We start from the raw sequence: 21331 nt of genomic DNA, 5'->3' as shown, positions 1-21331 counted from the left end.
TAGAGGCAACAGTGCAGTACAGCCTGTAGCCTGTTATCCTTCTAGTTGGCCTCTTCCCCTCATCCACGCAGTGGACAAGTCTAACTCATGCAGAAGATCTGGTAAAGAAGTAAGCACTTGTTGATGACTGTTCATGTGGAAATGAAAGCTTTATCTGAGAGCTGGAAAACTGACGGGGCAAAACTTGCCCTTAACAATTAGTATATTACTGAGAGTTTTACTCAGTTGCCAAATTGTGCTCCAAAAATCATTTTCTGTGAGGAAAGTTTGGGTGATACTTGATACATGATACCTCCACAAGCCAATGAAAGATATATTTAAGAAAATACTTCCAAATTACAAATAAGTAGAAGTCACTTGTTCCAAGCCTCTCTTAGGTCATTTTTAGCAAAGGCAGCTGAAAACAAATTCCTCCTGAGACACACTTGTATTTGTGAAAAATGTAATACCAAAAAAGAAGTTATCCTTATCTTACTAGGTGTTCATGAACTTATGAACTTTCCTGAATATGTCAGCCTTTGTACGAAAGTGGCATACTTGGAAAGGTTCTCATCTGCAGCCTCTTCAGCTTTTAGACCTTACTGAGCAGATGAAGATGTGAGCTCTATTGTCAGCACATTCATGGGCAAATGTCATGCAGTCTGATCGCAAACACAATTGAGATTCTCAACATTTTCTAGGCGTGTTACCAACATCACTGCTGCTCACCTACACAACATCATCTAGCAAATCTACAAATACAGAATAGCTGGAACAGAAGCTGGATATCACTGGAGTGTTGCCTTAATTTTACTTTTTAATGGAATCATACTTCACCGACGAGAAAGGCAACCCCAAACAAAAAGTGCAAACAAATCATCACTTTCAGTTGAAAACTGGGTTTCGGATGCCACTCAGGACCGAACTGTTGGGCCAGTTTCTGTGCAGAAGGGTTAGAGAACATACAAAAAAGAAAATGCTTGAAATTCCCAGGACGACAATGCCTGAAATCAGCGCACTGGTGACCGTGTTCATCTGGAAAGGAGGTCCGTTTGGATGAGCTGCAAGGAGAAGAAAAATTCTCAGGTGACATCTGGTTTTATCTCTCATGAGTGTCAAACACTTCTGCCTTCCCCTTCCAACACCCAATACACCGTATAATTGCAAGGAAGGAACTAAAACTAGCTGTACCTCAGAATGTACACCTGTCTACTTGGATAAAGCTTATCTAAGTATATTTTGAAAACAGTTTCTTTCAATATCAATCATGTTGGGGAATAAAGACGTGTGCCTTCTGAGGCATTACCCTCATCTGCCAGTGACCAACACTGACCTGTGTTACTCAAGGCAAGACTATCATTATCCAAGGACTTATCCAAGAACTTATCCAAGGACTATCAATGTAGATGTATAAGGATTGGTGGCCTAATCAAGTTAATGAAAAGATTTCTTCCCCACTGTCATTATCTACATTTCAATTCGAGGTCTATATAAATCAGCAGACATGTCTGGCACCGGATATTGGACATTCTGGAAGCTTGTTGCACACTTTCAGAAAGGACTACTTAATATATTTATCAATTCTCAGGTAGGAAGGGTGACATTTTTAATACTTATTGCAAATCAGGAAGCTGCTCATGGACCAGTTCTGACATAATGGGCCACATACATCTACAACAAGTACTGTGTTTTCCAGCAGGAGGGGAAAAAAGCATTTGAGCACCAATGAGCATTTGCCATTACCAGTGGTGGAGAGTGAGGTGAAATGACAACACAGTCTTCATGTGAGAAACCAGACTGCTCCTCCCAGAAGCAGCCCCCTGCCCTCAACACCATTAATCCCACCCTCCTCACTGTTGATTTGGTTACCCTCCCCTTCCCAACACTGTGCTGCTTTCTGGCTGCTACAGCAGCAACCTCACCCCACTCTACCTCTGTGCTCTCCACAGAGACAGCAACAGGCAAAGGAAAGGCTTTTGCTCTGGGATGGAGAGGATGCTTCTTTTGTTGGATGGGAAGGAAACATAGCAGCCATCAACACAGCAAACTGTGTGCAGCAAATAAAGAATTTTCTTTTTATCATTTTAATTATATCCATGGGTAGGAGCACACCAGGGAACAATTAATTACAGGGAGAGCTCTCCATGACAGACAAGAACAGCAACTGATTTTATATGTTTTAAATTGAGTAAAGAAAGGAACAAATAGCATTAGAGTTCAGAGGACAGAATGGATTCTTTGTTCCACTCAGTCCTGTTATGAAGAAATACAAGGTGGAATGGCCCAATGTACCACCTGAGCATCCTTTCTTAGCCATCAGCCACTCCTGGTTACCAGCAGAGAACAGTAACAGATAGGCTGAAACAAGTGTTCCAAGTGCCCAAAGGAAAAGCACCCTGAAACTTAAAGAGCTGAACTGCCCTGCAGCCTATTTCCTTCACTGCCCTAGCAAGGCAAAAGTTCTATCCAAGTTTTTCCACAGGCTCTGTGAGGTTAAACACTAGGAGAACAGGAGCTGAAGCTCTGACCTTCTGGCTTTGAGATGTGAACCAAGCTAGACCATAACAACAGCTAGAACCAAGCACCATAACAACAATTTTCCCACTCTACTCCTGTGTGGCATGGGAAAATTTTACTGTTTAAGTCTGGTTTTGCATCTGGTGGCTATAATGTACCCTTCACCCTCAAATATTATAGCATCAGATCTTCATTTCAATTTCATCACAGGAATTAAAATTTCAATGTAGATGGTGTTGGGTGCACAAATTAAACTGAGAATTCCATACTTACCAATTGCTTTCTTTTCAGAGCATGTTGGTATTCACTCATTTAAGCAAAAAACATAAATAAAAATTAAAAAGGAAAAACATCCCAGTGCATAGATATTAATCCAAATGGTTCATCCTCAGTTCTGCTTCCCTCATAAACCCTCTTATGTTTCTTGAAATTCTGATTAACTTACCAAGCTGTGAATTGTTGGTTGGCGTCTCATCTATATTAAAAAAAAAAAAATATTTGTGTCATATTTTTAAAATACCTATGACTACCTCCTCCCCTCTTGTAACACAAAAGCCAATAGTTTGTATCTTTATTTTAAAAACACATCAGGTCACTTGCCACATTGACTAGCAGCTTTTAGCATCTCTGTTAAAATATGGACAATAACATAAATTGTATGCCATTGCTTCATTTTTAATATCAGGAGATATTAAAATATTAATTTAAATTTTTAAATTTAAATAGTGGAAAAACAAATCAACACCACCTTAAATCAGGAATCTCTTAATTGAAAAGGTGGCCAGTCCTGTTGTCTCCCTCAGTAACAACAGAAGCATAAGCACAATGTTATATGTAAGCCCCTTCATTTAATCATATTATAAAATAGCTCTATAGGAAAAAACTTGAGTTTTACAAGAAAAAATATGTCAGCAACCATAAATTATTACAAAAAAGCTCTTTTTGCCATGCTCATTTTCCTCTTGGCAGTTACATAGTGGCTTTATATTCAGGCTAACATTTGTATTTTGTCTTCAATTTTTACTTCCCAGTGTCCATTTCAGAATTACATTTCTTGTCACTGTTTTGGGGTTTTTTTGTGCAATCTGTGAGCACAGTTCACATGTACATTTGTTTTGAGCAGCTGTCTCCCAAGCTTAAGTGAGACATCCATCAAAAGCTACATAATTTTAACTTCACAAGTAGGTCCCTGCTTTGTCTCCATACAGACACTAAAGCATTTTCTTCTGTGTGCGCCTCCTGTAATGACTTATTTTGGATTAACAAAAAAGAATAACGTTTCTCTGAAAAGAGCCAAATGTTAGAAATATGAGTTCAGAAACACACAGGAGAAGGACCAGCACTCTTTTGCAGCAGCACTCTTCTGTTCCTACCAAGGCAGCTGCATCAGAGCAGCTGGTGACAGGCCATGGGGGGACAAATGTATCTGTGCTAAAGCTAGACCAGAGCTGGCCTTGAAAACAGTGTAAGCACTTCTATGCACCTTGGTATTCTTCATCCAAAATTTACCTAAATTCTAAAAAATTATCCAAAATTTTCCAAATTTATCCAAAATTATTCATCATCCGGATAGTTTTGGTCAAGTTCTCACATGACCTTCCCCCCTTTTAGTTTGTTAACTATGGCATTCATAAACCTCCTGGTTCTTACAAGTTTATTTTCACAAAGGGAATTGACAGCAGGACTAATTCCCTCTTTCTGACCCAGAAGAAAAAGGGAAATGCAAGGGAGATTGAGGGACTTGCCCAATGCCAATCATTAAATCTGTGGCAGAGTTTAGAATTGAATCCCATTTTTTTTCAAGTACTTCCCATTAAACCATCTTCCTGTCAGCATGAGTGGAATGCTCCAAAAGCACACTATGAAGATGGAGAAATCAAAAAAGCTTTATCCACCCACCTTTAGAATATGCCTAAAAAATTATTTTCCTTTTTCGGCCTTATTCATGATTTCATTTAAATGATCTTAACACTTGTCATGAAATTATAAAATTGTTTATACTTGCTTTGGCGCCATTAAACATCCATCAGATCTCTTTGCTTGAAGCTATGCAATATTTAAAGATAATTGATCAGTATCCTTTTTTTTAATTTTTGAATTGTAAAAATAGCATCCCCAGCATTTGAATCATGAGCTATATTACCTACCAGGGGCTGCTATAAGAAGCTGTATCTAGTTTCCATTCCTTGCCTAAGGCAGCATTACTCCAGCACGCTTGTTTGGCTGAGGAAATCCATCACTCATTTCCCATATGTACTCATGTATGCAACTTTGAAGTTAGTTCTTCTCACTTTTTCTTGGCTAATCAGATGGCAGCAACTCAAATGGGACCATGTATAATGAAAAAAATCACTCATTTTCATTGCAGATATGCTGCTCATAATGGAGCCTGTTTGCTCTAGAAATGGTCTCTTGTTAGGAGGTTCCCCCTTCTGGAGGGTCAGTTGCTCTCTTTGTATACAGGTACTTGGCACTTAAAGAAGGATTTTATTCTCAAGTTTTAAATAAATTTCCTAGACCAGGTTCAGTCCTACTCTCAGCATCCTAAACCTAAGACTGCTGAAATCAATTGCTTAACTGCAACTACTTATAAATATTTGTAATTTTTAAAACTTAAACAGCAGTCATATAAATTTTTTTCAGAGACTGCAAGTTACATTTAGAGCTGCCTTTTATTTTTTTCCTAAAACAATTGGCAATAAAAATGAATTCACTAATGGAATTTCACTCGCAATTAAAAGTGGATTTTGTCCCACTGTTTAAAATTTACAATGGTTTTGTCCCATTTCTTTCTTATAGCTGAATCTAAGAATAGTGTGCATTAATTTTAAGCAACATGTAGATAAAAACCCAGAGGGAAGCTGGAAGAAATGGTGAATAGAAAGTGACAGTGAATATTCATTATCCATCCAAATTAAATTGCAACACTGAACACAGTGCCTTAAATTCTATTATCTCTGGTGAAATCAGACAAAAAAATGTCAACTCACCGAGTCTGGACTTTTATAATAGCCTTATATGTGTAACAGTATCCCACGGTGATTTTATTGGAGGAAGAAGCATGTGAGAGGCAAACAAAAATAGTAGCTCAAAATTTCTACCAAATAAAGTAGTAAAAAATGTCGTAAAAAATATTCAGTAGTAGTAAAATAATACTCAGCAAAAAGTGACTGCAAATTTACAGTAAACTGCAAAACATTTCCCCAGGTTTCTGAATTTCCTGCAGTCCATAGAGAAAGATTGTTTATTCCTACCACTCCTTGTAATGATGGGGCCAGCAGAGATTACAGCATTGCCCGATGTGCTCTGAGGGCGCCAAGTCGTCCTTCCACCAGTGTCTCTTCTTTCTCTGTTGCTGCAGATCTGAGTGGTCAATCAAAACAATCACAGACTCAGAGTGGAACACAACTGTGGCCTTTTTGTGCTTCCTTATGTAATATGAATTCTTTGGTAAGGAATACTACAACTTTGATTTTATTTCTTAGTATGCATTAAATCACTTTGCAATAAAAACATCTGCAATATTGCCTAGAAGTGCATCTTATAAATTCCTGGCTTCCCATTTTATTTTGCCTCACTTTGTTTACAAAACTGCATTGCTGTTGTGTACAAGATCCATCTTATAGTATATTAAATTTTCAGTAGTTAATTTCCCAAAGCTATGTTTACAGATAGTTTTCCCCAACAAATCTGTTTTGCTTGACAATCCCTATTCTAGCAAGCTTCTTGAGTGAGAGTTTGCACGTCTTCCATGGAGTTCTAAATGGCAATGACAGACTAAAACAATCCCCAGCACTCTCATCTGGAGTGCGCCGTTAACATTTGTAACCTACCATCTACCTTAATCTATGGTACTCAAGCATGCTCCAAACAGGAGCATTTCCTTAGTTTCAGCTTCTTGTGAAAGAACTTCAAAAAGCTCAGAATATAAATTGAATGCAAAATGAGTTATGTAAATGTCTAACATAAAAATATAAACAACATACAAAATTTCACGAGTATACTGAACTGACTGCACTTTAAAATTCTCAATGGGAAGTCATTCAGTAGGAAACAATGCAGTGTTCTGAAGACAGCACAGAACTTTGTGTTTATATGTGTATTTAAACGTTTCTATTCCCAAAATTTATTTGTTGTTCCTGATAGTACTAAAATTAGTTAATTTTAAATAGACATACTTTCATGAACTTCAGTGGAAGAGTAGTTTTCAGATGATAAAGGAGATGATATGCTCTAACGGGCATGGTATTTTTTTTCACTGTGAGAAACTTCCAAAATTTTCCTTGTCAGTATAACAGCACTTTCTATAGCTTTAACTTCTCCATAAAGTATATTCTAAGATATTTCTCTTCATCACTGTGATGATGGATACCTTAATACTATACTAAGAATATCAACCTGAAAGCCATCTCAGAGTTGTTACTTTTAAAATTAAGGACCACAAGGCAAAGCGGTAATTTCTCATATACTCAATAACCTGTATTTTGCAGGTCTAGTATTATTTTATCTCCAGATGACAGTATTCATTTCCATATTCCTCATCAGTAGTTTCACATTCCTTCAGACACAAAAAACATTCTCACTTGAGCCTCTACAAGTCGCTTTCATTCTGCGCCATCCAAACTTCCACAACACTTTTATGCAGAACTCCAGGATGCCTATTTTATATCCAGATAATTACAACTTACTGGCACAAGAAAGGGACAGTCATCTGCTCTGCACAGCTTCGTCACACAGTGGAGGAAGACCGTGGACATCTTCTGGTTCTTGTGCTTCACAAAGCGAAACACCTCAAAGGAAAACCGGCCCATTTGACTCTTGCCATTCTCAATTATGGTTGTCTGCGGGTCCTTGTCACAGCTAGTTTTTGTAGAGAAGAGTGAAACTGGGATGAGCAGCTCTGTTAGTATTTTGAAGCTCTTAGCTGGGAATATGATAGCTTAAGCAGCAAGATCAACACTTTAGCTCCTTGGAAATGAAAATATCTGCAGACACAATCTGCCTGCACAATTAGGCTGCAGGTTCCTGTGCTGAAACACATTCCTACAAAAACACTGCTTTGTTTTGCAGCACCACAGCTATAACCAAGATACCATTTAATTCCAGTGCTCAAAGAAACTTGGGACCTGAAGCAAGAAGCAGGTATGCTAACTAGTATAGACAGGTAACTCCAAATGAAGACAGTACCTCTCCATTAGGTGTCATGGATAAAATTTAATTTGAGATATTGCCAGGATGTTTTTCAAAGTTCCAATTCAAATAAATGTTATTACTGGGAGGAGAAGTAGGAGCATCTATTTTTATTTGATAATTTGCTTAACTACTTTCCTGGACTGAAGTCTCTGATGTTTTACATCACTGTCATTCACCACATTCAACTTTGGTAAAATAAAGGCCAGTTTAGCCATTCACTTTAAGTGTTTATGTTATCTCTGGAAGAAGTACTTTGGATATATGCTTTTCTACATTCATAATTCTTATAACTTGGCACCTGCTTCTATATTTATGTTCACCCAAAAAGAAGCTCTGATATGTTATCTATAAGCCTAGCCCTTGGTCCGGCCTACTAATAATGCTTAAACTTTCCAGGCAGTTTAAGACACCACTGTTGGAGAAGTTGATAATTATTTTTTAAAGAAGGACCAACAAAATACTGGGTTTGCACAGGCCCTACCTGAAGAAAAGATCATACCGAAGATCATCACTAGGATTGCCAGATGGTGTGGTGTAACAGTAGTCCATCAAAACATTCCACCTGCACAGGGAGCAAAGGGATAGATGAGGGGAGCTGGCAGTGCAAGTGTGGGGGGTGTGAGTGAGGTGAGATGAAAGGACAGCACAGAAAAGCATACAAACAGGTAGTGCAGGCTGTTACAGTGAAACTGAGTTACTGTGTTAAACAGGTCACATGCCAGGCATCCTGTTTCTTCAACTACTTACAAGATTAAACAGCACAACATTACAGCAGAACTTTATAAATCAAATTATTTGGTTTCAAAGTCAACACACACTGCACACCTCCTCTCAGAAATCATGGCCACAAAGGACTAGAAATCAAAACCAGCCCACTTTTAAAAGCCCTGGATTTTCTCTCTTGGTCCAACAGAGGCCTATTCTTAAAAAGAAAGCTATGTAGGATTTAAAGTCTAATTCAGGAAAACTTTCATAATGAGAACTGCAGCAAAATATGCATTCACTGCCAAGAACCTGACACCCTCCAGCTGAGATCAGTGATTATTGAACACCAACCATTATTTTGAAATACAAAAAGCTATGAGGAAAGACAGATGCTTCTAAATCAGGTAAGTAAAAAGAGCTGGAAAGCAAGCAAGACAAGAAATAACACCCTCTATGGTACCTGCCATCAAGGTTGGTTGCTCTTACAGCTGCATATATTTTGGTTTTCAAAGGTAAACCTGTGCTTGGAATAAGGAGTTGCTGGCTGTAGGTTGAATCCTGTAAAACAAACATTGCCTCAATTGTAACAGAAATTCCACTTTAACAACCCATCTGCATCCAGACTGAGCTCTCAGCAATTTTTCTGACCCTTCTGTGTAGAATGATTGCTACTTTTTCCTCTGTAAGGGAAGCAGCAAGAAGCAATGCCAGAGAAATTGCCTACAAGTTTGTCTGTAAAGACTGGCTTTGCCCCATGCAACAATTTGGGAGAATAGATGATTTAATAAGGTGGTTGGCTCAGTGATTAAGGAAAACATATCATTCATTGCCACTTCAGTAAGTCCCCCAGAGCTTACAGGCACACAGGGGAGCTACTCTGGTTTTCTGATAGAGGAGCTTTACTGGGTTGTCCCACTGCACTCTTTCCCAGGAAAGGTTGGTAAAGTTATTTGAATTAGTGGAATAAGGAATATTATCCATGAGATGTTATATATTTCAAACTATAGTCCGGGAGAACAAAGACATTCTGCTATGCCAAAGTGTAGTTTCTGTCAAAGTGGCTTATTGAAAATCACAAGTAACAAACATTTTCATTTAAATTCTAGTATTTCAAAAGAGCTGTTTCAAGAAAGCTGTATTCAACATGAAAGTTGAGAATTCCCCATATACTACTACTTAAATATAGCTGTTTTACTGGGGCTTTTTGTTCAAAATCTCAACCATTAACATCACTTTACACTTTAGCAACAAAGCAATGAAAGAGATCCGTGCAACAGAGATTAACTGAGAATATCCAACTGCACTACCTGGTAAAGTCCCCTTTGTCAAACACCGTGCTAATACAGATAGCACAGTGACTCAGCATGTTGAGACCTCTTGTGAAAGTTCAAAACACTCAATATATATGAAAAAACTGGTAGATAAGATTTCAACCAGGTTCATTGTGGCAAGTGAGACCATGGCAAGCAGCAAATGACAGCAACAAGAGTGTTTGCACCAGAGACCAAGTGATTGTTTTTTCAAATGCCAAAATTAACGGCATGCCCAATATTTAATCTATGCAGTATCAGAGGCCTTCAGGTAGGTTTGCCTTCTTTCAGATTAATTATACATTTCTATAACAGTTCTGCCACATTTTGCAACTGATTAAAAAGTGCAAGACCCTCACTATTACACTCCATAGTTGCTCTTTTATTCTTTAAGAGTAGTTTTTATTCATTTAGAGAGACGTTTGCAAAAAGGCATAAAAGCACATAGCCACTTAGGCTCTGTGAAAGCCTATTAAACATTTTGCTATTAAACTCTGAGTCTACCATAACAACTCTTGTCTTTCCTAACAATGACATGTACTAGCATCGCAAAGTAAATCTAAACAACACTTTGTGACAGAAGACAGAGCTAAGCTTAGAAGATGAAGAGTCAGTTTTAAGAAATAGCCCTACAGCTAAATTTGGAGAAGTCAGCTTGCAGTCAAAAGACAAATCTGTACACATCCCCTCACTAACAGCAAGGGTGGACATGAGCCTTGAGGCCCAAAACAAGGACTACTAACAGGGACCAAGTGAGCCCACAGGACAGCAGGTGTCCAGAGGCACTCCCAACAGGGAAAAAGGCAGGCAGTGCACAAGGTGTGCATGTATTTATCCAGCCCTGGGGAGTGAAGCAGAAGGGCATATCCACCACTGGAATCTGCCAGCCTTAGCAGTATTATTCATTGACAGTGCTACTTATCAGGGTGAGCCATCTGATTGCTACCACCACTGGTCATGGTCAGCTTGTAAACTTACAGGGGTGGGCAGGATGAAAGTACATTTGGCTTTTGGCGATATCTGAGGGAAAAAATGTGCTCAATGTGAGCAACAATTGCATTTATTCCTGGCTGTTTGCTGAACTGGGCCCTGAAAGGCAGTCAACATGCAGTGGTCAATGCTAGGTTTGACTGAGAAATTTGCCTTCTTCATTCTGCCCCATCTTTTTGATCACAGGTTTATTTAAAAATGAGAGAACTATAATCATCATTTTAACAGATTATAGGTTGTTATTTGGAGCTCTGCTCTTTCAAACAAACATGATTTTTTAGAGAATGCCATTGAAAAATGTCCTGTTGCAATATTTATAGCTCATTATGTTCAAAGCATAAAGCATTGACTTTTAAATCAGTTGCATGAATTATAACTCAGCAACACGATGGCATGAATAATAATGCAAAAAAAATCGGATTCATAATTTACAAAAAAATGATGCTTGATAGATTGAAAAATTGATATTTAAATCAGGTATTTAAAATGTATGAGTAAAAATTTTAATCAACACAAAAATATAATTTCAGGGATTAATGTTAAATAGAGGTCCTTGCATTTTTCATGTTTCAGTGTCACCAACCCATTTACATGGTAAAAGCTTTTACAATAATGCATATTCAAATTATCTAAAACATAAGGAAGAAGCATTGGATGAAAACTGTCATAATTATTAACCCTTTAAATCTTTAAAGTCCACACCTTAAGGCAGCATATGCATCAGGATATAGATTTGGAATTGATGCATCCTTCACAACAATCAGAGATGATTGAAACACTCGGATGAGGCTTGAACATAAAAATACCACAGCCAAAGTGCTCCAGTTCATTGCTATGGGAATAGGTCTGGAATAATTTTATAGAATTCTACAGAGTGCTCTCTGTTTAGGCACAAAGCACCTATAGACACACAGAGAAACATAATAAATGCAAACAAAATATGCACTCTGGAGTATGATTGTTATGGCTACAATTGACTGGTCACATGGCACTACCAGCTGAAAACCAGAGCTGTAAATTGAGGAACTGTATAAATACAGGACAAAAAGACTGTGTCTGTCCTCAAAGACCAGCCATATAAGCACAAGACAGCAAGTACATGCAAACAAAAAGGAAGGAGGAATTCAGAGATGAAAGATGCCTGGAAGAAAGTCTTGGCTCATAGGGGGGAGTGGGAAGAAAACAGCAAATTATGAAGAGGAATCTATACCTTCATCTGTTAAAACAGTTTGTATCCACATAGCACAGAGATTAATTCATTCCAGGCCATACTGTGCTTTATACTCACATTGTAAAGCAACAAATTCAAAGTGCTGATAAATGTACCATTGTTCTCCCTCACAGAAATAGCAGCTGATGACCTACAACAGACCCAGAAACCGAAAACCATCATGAAGAAAGATACCTTATTTTTGTTTTTGCATACTTCAGTAGGCTTTATCATTAAAAAACTCAATGAGTCATATCACAAGGAGTTAATTTATGCATTTGGGTTATAAACTTCAGAAACAGGAATTTATAGTGAAAATACTGACAGTCTTAACTATGCAGAAAATAATGGATGGTACTGGAAACACGAATCAGAAAAATAATTAGCAGAGAGGCAAAGTGACAAAAAAGGAACTCACTTGACATGATGTACAAGGTTTACTCATGGAAATATTTTCTCTTGCACTCTATATTTACAAGCTTCTATTTCATGAAGATTTTTTTTTCTGCTATAATTTTTGAGAAGAAAACCTGAATTTTAAGGGAAGTTTTACATTATCTAAGGGTCTCTTCATAACAGCAGGTGTTCATAAATTATATTATCTCATATAATGATACTACAGAATTTTCTTTTTCCTTGCAATACTTCTTTTGGTGCTTTTTCCTTTTCCTTTACTCTTAAACAGCTAAAATTGCTACATGGACAATGCTGTTATGGCCTGCACATACACATGCTAAGACAACCATGGGGATGAAACACATAAAAATTAAAAAGCACTTACGAAGCGAGCTGGGTATTGTTAACCAAGTACTCCAGCGGGTAGCTACAGCTAAATTTGTACAGAAGCCCAGGCAAATAGCTGATAATCGTCGGTGGGTCTGGTGTGTCAATATAGCCTGAAACATTACCTATCTGTACCACTGAGGTATTTCCATAAGCATTGATACCTCGAGCTGAGGATACCTATTGAGGAAGAGAGAAAATTTCTATTAGCTGAAGTTAACTGTGGAGCAAAAGAACTTAAGGACACTGATGGTTTGGCCCATAATTTACCCTGAAATATCATCACTAAAACATTCAAAAATTACATAGTTTAATAACATTTTCCCTCTGTTCTGTCTTTCACCTCCCTGGAATCATGCATATAAAAGTCACTGTTCTTAGAACGGATTTGAGCAACATTTGAAAAGAATTATGAATCTTGGAAGCATATTTTTTCATAGGTACTTTTTTTCTCAACATTCCCAATTAATTTATGCAACTTATTGGGAAAAATTAAAGCAACCTTTCTATTACTGTTAAAAAGTATTATCTTACAATGAGCTTCTATATCTAATAAAAAGGCCAATACACAAGCAAGAAACAATATTCTCTCACTGTTGCACTTCAGTTTGGACACATCAAAAATAAGGTACTTCTCTAAGCAGATACAAGCCAAATAGTTGAACTTTGAGTGTGGCTTTGTTCATATTATATATTTCTACATCTTAAATATAAACTATAAACTGTCAGAAATTACAGAGCTCAAAAGTAATACAAAATTAACGTCAGTGCAACCTGAATTGCATCCATGGGCACATGCTATTCTGTATTGCTCAGCTCACAGAGTGTGCAGAGCCTGCAAGAACCCACAGTCCTCAGGAAAACTGAGAGACTCTTCCCTGCTGGTATCAGCCCAGCCCCACTCCATCTGTAGCTACTGATCTGAATAAGGGGGTTGTTTGAAAATAACTGAGAACAGCTCAAATTCCTTTCTCAGTAGGCACAGACACAACAGGGCAAATCAACATGGCACTGGACTTCTACTGCAGCATTTCTTTTGTACAACTATATTAGCAAAAAAGATGTTCTCAGTAGCTTTAAAACACATGGTTGCTTAAAAAACCATTTCATTATGGAAGAATCATCCTGAGGTGCACATGAGTTGTAGCATTTTGCAGTAAGTAGCACAGGATGCATGGAATTTTGATTTCTTTGTCCATCAAAAACAAACCCAAAAGACAGAAACAGGCATGCATTTTGCCCATAGCGTACCTAATAATTTTTTTAATGGCAGAAAAATGTTGAAAATAGAATTTTCCAGGATCTGAGTTTTTGCCTAAACAGTACAGGCTAAATTAGTACAGTCAACCAAAGCTTTTTTAACTTCCTCACCACCCTACTCCCATAAAGTAAAAAGCTGAGCCTGCTGTGTTACAGAAAGACATGCGTTTTACACAAGTTCTGCCTGAACTGTTGTCTTTCCTTTACTTTTATTGAAAATTAGCTTGAAGGTCTTTGCTGTGAAACACTGCCAAGAAATGCAGGGGATTGTAAAACTCCAGTGTGGGGACCATGATAAGAAAGGCTCCCTGCTCCATTTTTGTCCTCATTTGGGGGCACAGCATGGATAAACAGAGAGGATGGGGGAATATTTTTTGGTATATTTTCAGCAGCTGCTTTGTCTTTGTATTCAGTGCAGCCTGATGGGGGACTTCATGGGAAGCTCCAATTATTTGGACTTATCCGACTGGGGGGTCTTTTTGTTTTGTTTTTTAAACATCAATCTCTTACGATTATGATCAAATAGCAAGATCAGAGAGTTTACAAGGTGACCAAATACACAGGAACAGGAAGAAGTTGCTTCCTGGAAAATTCTTCTACTGCAAGTCATACAGGTGCTACAGCTAGAAAAGAGAGTCTTGAATTGGCTGGACTGGTTTTCTGTTGAAATTTTAAAAGAAAACTCACCCTAAGTCACAGAGCATATCAAAGATTTCAGCAAAATTATTAGCAACAAAACAGGGGGTTTGTTATAAAAACTGACAGGGATCAAGTACAAATAAGAATTTTGGAGAGAATAAAAGCCTTGAAAATAACACATTTTTAAACTTAAAAAAATAAGTTATTAATAGGTAGTTTGATTTCACTCAATGTGATACACATGAACTATCAAACTCTCCACTTCTGCAAAATCTAAGGCATGGTCAGCAAGACTTTTAGAAAGACCTTGGAACAATCTCATTCTTCCACTGAAAAAACACTTAAATAAAAATTACACTTTCTAATCAGAGCACAAACGTGGGTGCCATCATATTTTCTCAATAGCAATCAAGATTATAAATTATGAGCTTCTTCTGGTTTTCTTTGACATATGCAATATGTTTCCAACTGGCTAAGACAAAGTAAATATTATCTATGGAAGACACAATGCTGTCAAGGGCATTCACTTGATCCTATGTATACATAGCCATGCTATAATTTCACTTTGCTTTGGTCTTACCACTAAAGTGTTTCCACAAGATTCCAAAGTACTCAGATTGATGATGAAAATGACCACTGCTGGAAAGGTGTTGTTATTGATGAAGCCCCTGCAGTGGGCATCCCCATGTTTCCCATTCAGTGCCAGATCTGTCTCAGAATAACCAGAAAAAAGAACTGTGCAAAAATTTATCTTCATAGTAATCGTTTGTACCCCACAGAAAACATTGATATCTCGCTCAGCTGCAAGAAAAACAGAGGGAAAGACATTGTAAGATTTGAAGAAATCATTACACAACTATTGTAGCAGTTTGTCTAGCATTGTGACTTACAATCAGATAAATTTTTAGATTTCAGTTTCAGGAAAATATTAGAATGCAAACGTAGGAATTGCATTAGTATGAAGAACAGATTTGACTCTACCATTTTGCTGAAGAAAAAACCAGAAGTTAATATAGTAACATAGTGTAAACAAGCAAGAAATATATTAATCCCACAGCAAATCTTTTAGTAGCACATTTGTAAAATGAAACACTGCAATAGAGTAGAAAACAGCAAGTGTTCAAATATTTGGAGTCTGATTAAGCAGCCCCCTCTGAAACAGAAATTTCCAGTAATTTTGAGAAATAGAGAAGGCCAAGCTCTGCCTCCCAGCCCACTCTGGCATGAAAACTGGCTACATTTTTCTGAGTTGTCTGGAGTCCACTTTGTATGAGATCACAGTCTCAGGCTGTGCAGACTTTGAAGTACAATCAACAGCATATCAGAGTAATTTATTATGATCTCTCTAAAGTTGGTTTTCCCTGGATTTTGGCTTTGGGGTTTTTTTTTTAAGAACCATCAACTTGAGCTTTAATGAAAAATCAGTTGGCTCTTGAAAGACTATGATCAATACCACAAAGCATCTTGCAATCTTTCATTCTGTGCATTATGACAACACAAAAGACCTAGAAAGAAGCAGCTGTTAAAACCGATCAGTTTTTGAAAAGCAAAAAAAGTGTCTTCGCCAATTTGACCTTTTATTCAAAAGCTTTGAAGACTTTTATGTTCTGAATGGAAAAGCATCAGGTTCAGATACAGGCACAAGCAAGAGATTGTCTTGCTTTAAAGCTCTAACACTGCTCTTCTTTAAGCTCTTCTTTGCCCGTAGATGGCTGGGGGGCTGTTCTGGTGTTTCCCCCCAATGCTTTACAAAAATACATACTGCATTGCATTAAACACAGACATTACTCCTTTGTAGAACTAATTTATTACATCTGCTTAAAGATTAAGGGCTGTAAAAAATTGTAGAACAACTTCAGTCAATACTGTACCATTAAGCCTGCTAAAACGAATTGTTTCACTTTGTAGTCACAGCAGAGAGGAAATGAAATTTCCACTACAATGAACTAGTTCTTCCCCCATGGTACAGGAGCACAAGTAGTTTAATTTAGACAGCTTTAATGGTGGCTTTCAAGCCAAAACAATCAAGTGCAGGAATTAACAAGCCAAACTCAGTCCTGAGCTAATGCCATGATAAATGTTACTCACTGGGCGTAAATCTGGGCAGAAAGGTACTGGAGGCAAGACAGGAGTTGAAGTGATTTGGCATGAAATTCTCCTGGTTTGTACACAATCATAATCCCACTAATGTAATGCACAAAGATCAGGAAGCAGCATGCCTTCGTTTTCTCTGAAGGAGGACTATTATCATCCATTTAACGAGTGTACCAAGGTAGAGGGGCCAGCACAAAACAGGGAATGGCAAATTGTGCATTTATGCTTCCTTGGGCTGACGCACAAACGGATCATAACAAATTGCAGGATGTAACAAAGTAGCTCAGTTAATTTCATAACTCACCTCAAGCCTTCTCAGAAAGCAGAATAATAACTTTACCAATTAACTTATCATTACTGCTTGCAAAATTATCATTTGACACTATGGGAGATGAGACCTATCGTACAAAACCAACTTCTGCGTGATACAGGAGGAGGATAAACAACCTTTCCAGCTTAACCTTTTCTGCCCACTATTTCATGAGGAAGTATTACTGCCAAATTAGTCCATTCTGGAAATAAAATATGTTTTGTGCAGACTTTAATCTGAAGCCAGTCCCCAACAGATCTAATGCCCTCTAAGTTGCTAAATATCCAGCACATTTCTTGACAATTTGGGAGGGTAAATATTTCCTATATAAGTTAAAAGAAACAAACAAACAAAAAGTATTTCCATTCCTGCATTAAAAGCCTCTGGTTTTCGGAGTCAGAGGAGTGATGGCTTTAAGGTTATGGCACCCAGCTGATGAAGACTTAACTGTGAGGGCCTCAGAGATTCCATACAGGCAAATTTGGTTTCTTTCTGACTCAAATCACACAAGCTATCTACAGCCAGGAGTGCTCATGGATGTCTCTCAAGCAAGAGAGCATAGCCCAAGAGGCACACAGATCCTACAGAAACAGAGATCATCTTGAATTACGGGCAGACTCATGGGGGAAAATGCTGGGAGCTCCACTGCCCTCTTCTGCTCTGTTACCCCTCCACACATTGACAACTCACCCCAGGGCTGGCAGCAAAAAACCCTCAGAGGAGAAGAGTTTCCACAGAACACCACTGATAAAAGTCAGAAGAGGAATGAAAGTCCTGTGTAGTTCAAAACCAGTTTCTCCTCGTGAACCTCCTCTTTGATCAAATCCCTGCTTTGATATTGAATTAAAATGCACAGTGTATGTGAAAAATCTGCAGTATTTCCTCAGTCTCTACAAAGTTCTCAACATGAACTCAAGATAAGAGCCCCCTGAATCAAAATTGCATGTCCCAACTGGAGACAGACTAATATGGCTCTATGTCCCAGAAGCCTTGCAAAAGCTATGCTTCACTGCAATGCAGATCTAAAGTTTTTTCCCTATGTAAGCTTTCTGAATGATGGCAAGATCTAACCTAATTATATATTCTCTAGAACAAATCTAGCTTTGGTACAAAGAAATTGATGCATTTTCAGTCTACCAAAAATGGAGCTATTATTTCCTTCATTCCTGATGACTATTGCATACCTGCACTCTAAAATAAACCTGCAAACTGCAGAAACAAAAGTTCTGTTTGATTGTCATCCTATTTATGCAGCAGTATTCCTATGCAAGAAGTCACCTAAGCGATGAATGATAAAAGCACAAACAAATGAAAAATGGATGAGCTCCATAGTTCCTCTAGGAAGGCTTCATTTGTCCTCTTTGTTGAAGAAAACTCCTGTTTCTTATCAACATTTAAAGAAAAAGAGGAGACAACTTCAACACCCAGTGGCTTCTCCAGTATCTGCACATCATTCTTGGTATTCCAGCTGACAGCAATAAAGACTCCTTGTGTGGAACAAATAAGGAACAGAAAGAAAAAAATCTACCCATAACAAGGCTCTGTGAGTACTATCTCAGCCTGGAAGATATTGGTTTTAAAACGTTCTCCTTTTTGACCTCTCCTGAGCCAAGTGCTGGGGAAGCCAGCACAGGAAGAGGGAGCCCCTTCTCCCTGCAGAGGCTCTCTCCGCCTTCAGCAGCCTCACAGCTCCACTGGCCCCAGCCCATTACACAGCATATGCCCATTTCTGCATATTGAAAATAACACCTGGCAAATTTGGGGCAAAAGGGGTTCTTGGCTTTTACCTCCATCTCAGATGCACAACTAACAAACAGAATTATTTTTCTTTCCTAGCTCTCAACATCAACAATAAGACTGTTGAGTAAATCCTGGCCTTTGAATCTTTTATGACAAGCAAGAAAAAGAAGGACTCTGCTCTCAGCTCATATGGCCAGTTAGGGGTGAATTGGAATTTACTTTAAAAAAATCTGTTTGCCTGTAACCTAAACAGATTTTCTCCCAATTCAATCAGATTTGGCAGAAATGGAATCTGATATGACTCATTTTTATGAGGCAGAACTGCAAGAGGCCCCTAAGTACCCTCAATAAGAGATTAATTCAATTGGCACAGAGCAGGTGCAAAAAATGACCAGAGAAAAATTTTGAAACACAGAAAGAAGAACATAAACTTCCCTCTATCTGTTGCAAACATCTCAAGAAGCCTGAAACAGGGACCAGATAAGCCACAATTACATAAGAAACTCAAAAGCTAGCTCCGAAGCAGGTGGGCAAAATTCACTCACACTTCAGAGGCAAGTCTGCAAAAATTGACACTAAATGGAATGTATTTATTATGAATAGAATATAATAGGAATATATAGATATTAAAAAGTAGTTTGCAAAATATTCAGCTAAACTGTGATTTTCTCAGGAATGGAGACAATGTATTTGATCTTTGCATGTCTTATTTCTCTGTTCTTCATGTTCATATTGATTAAGTGAAAAAGAATCAAACCCACTGCTGGTCCTTATGCCAACAAAACACCTAGCAGTGTGATAGTAACATGGGAATCAATAAACCGACTTTCTGCCTTCTGCTGACTTAAATTTAATAAAAGAGCTGACCCTTCCTGAAAAAAAAATCAAAACTTTTATTATTCAGAAAGCAACAACAGGAGAGGTATTACAGTGTAATACTATACTGAGTGTTCATTACTGAACTATTCAAGCCAATCGCTATCTCAGAAAAACAAGATGTGAGAGAGACAGTATTCACAGGCTTCTTTTTATTATTATTATTATTCTGCCCATGATACAACTGAAGCAGGAAGGATCAGCAACATAATAGAAACTAAAGGATCCTTTGCCTGAGTAAACCCTGATACTATGCCACCAAGACTGACATTTCATTTCTATTTCTCCTTGTATTAACAGCTCTGAGCATCCAATGTCCCCAAAATGACTTCATTCCCATTTTCTTACAGGAAGGAAAATACATCATCCATAGACAAAACTCATTGCTTCACCAGTCCCTAAGCAAGGACTTAATGTTGAAGTGAGGCACTAAAATTTTGCCATCAAGGTAATTTCTCTTAAAATAGATACATATTTCTTTATTTTACTAAAAGGATATAATCATATTCTCTTACCCAGGAAAAAGAAAACTATAAAACCTAAACATGAAAGAAAACCCAGTTAGAAGTGTGAGAGTGTTAAATCTATAGAGAACATTCACAACAATATGAGCTCTGGTGAATGTCTTGGGCAGTTTAGAGCACTGGCAAAAGCAGGTCAAGCCCCACTGGTGTGAGGGGAATTGTTTGCCTTGCTACCAGGCTGAATTTGACCCATTGTGCAATTAAGAAGGAAGTAAAGTGCAGCATTAGGCAAGTTCATTGTCACAAAAACAGTTAAGACTCACTTAATCTGGAGTCCTACCCCCAGGCCTTAGACAGATTTAAAGCTCTGTATTTAAAAATAAGCACTGCTTTGAACCAAGACAATAAACAAGCCATTAGAAAAAAAGTCTATTAAATACTTACCAGGAAACCTGCTATGGAGGTTAGCATCACAGTTGTAGCCATTGAACTGAGCAGTCACTGGGAGCACTTTAATCGTCAGCAGGAGCAGCAACCATACCTGTTCCATTGCAAAACCTAGCAAAACATGGAGTGGTTATTACACACATCTGTTCATTGCATTAAAGATGCTCACTGCAAACATTCCACTGCTGGGAGGCGATGATCTCCAGCAAAGGAACTGGGGATAAAGCTCACAAGCTTGTGGGAAAGAGGTCACAGGCAGCAGGGCCTATTTCTCTGCTCCTGAGTAATGCCTAATTTCTATTAACTTCCAACTTCAATCATAACTTGTGGCAAAATAAAAGGCACTCAAGGATAATAGAAAAGGGAAAAAAACAAGCCTAAAATATAATGATAGATTAGAATTGCTTGAATATTTAAATTCCAATCTTTTTTTGATATTTCAGCGTAAAATTGCTGAAGAAAGACATCTTGGCTATAATAAAACTATTTTTCCAAGTCATAGAAAACCACAGAAATAAATTGTTAGCTCAGAAATTCTGAGGTTCAAGATCCTATAATAAAAATGGGTTCATATCTGTTTGCCAAACATTTGTTCTTTGCAGCACAAATGCAATTAAACTGTCCTTCCACAAAGAGCTGGTACAGACACTTGCATCTACTTGAATTGTATCTGGCAATCAGAACACACGAATTTCAAGTGTTCTCAGTAATGATTCCTTTTTCAAGGAAAGCTCCAAGGTGTAATACCTGTAGTACTTACCACAACCAAAAAATCCCAACTTCTTTTACCTCTGTCAAAAGCATCCCAAAATAT

General features: G+C 37.9%; 1 protein-coding gene across 1 annotated transcript; it reads right to left on the bottom strand.

Annotated features, from left to right (window-relative positions):
- Positions 1–864: 864 nt before the first annotated feature.
- On the bottom strand, positions 865–20620 carry ZPLD1 (zona pellucida like domain containing 1). Its single transcript, XM_054270462.1, has 10 exons — positions 20515–20620; positions 15167–15387; positions 12686–12867; positions 11983–12055; positions 8855–8952; positions 8171–8251; positions 7185–7356; positions 5751–5859; positions 2942–2971; positions 865–1040 (listed from the first exon to the last, which is right to left on the bottom strand). Exons 1-10 carry the CDS (start codon positions 20618–20620, stop codon positions 865–867), a joined length of 1248 nt encoding a protein of 415 aa, XP_054126437.1.
- Positions 20621–21331: the final 711 nt, after the last annotated feature.

The sequence above is a fragment of the Melozone crissalis genome, unplaced genomic scaffold (genome assembly GCF_028551555.1).
Source record: "Melozone crissalis strain CALT ecotype California unplaced genomic scaffold, PUWL_Pcris_2 ptg000009l_1, whole genome shotgun sequence".
NCBI lineage: Eukaryota > Metazoa > Chordata > Aves > Passeriformes > Passerellidae > Melozone > Melozone crissalis.
This window is presented reverse-complemented; position numbering and strand designations above follow the sequence as displayed.

Excerpts from the sequence above, each read along its gene's own strand:
- ZPLD1 (XM_054270462.1), bottom strand. The coding sequence starts at position 20,620 with ATGGAACAGGTATGGTTGCTGCTCCTGCTGACGATTAAAGTGCTCCCA. Across the intron at positions 8,953-11,982 it reads TGAATTTGTTGCTTTACAAT|GATTCAACCTACAGCCAGCA; the intron begins GTGAGTATAAAG and ends TTTGTTTTACAG. Across the intron at positions 1,041-2,941 it reads AACCAACAATTCACAGCTTG|CTCATCCAAACGGACCTCCT; the intron begins GTAAGTTAATCA and ends TTCTCCTTGCAG.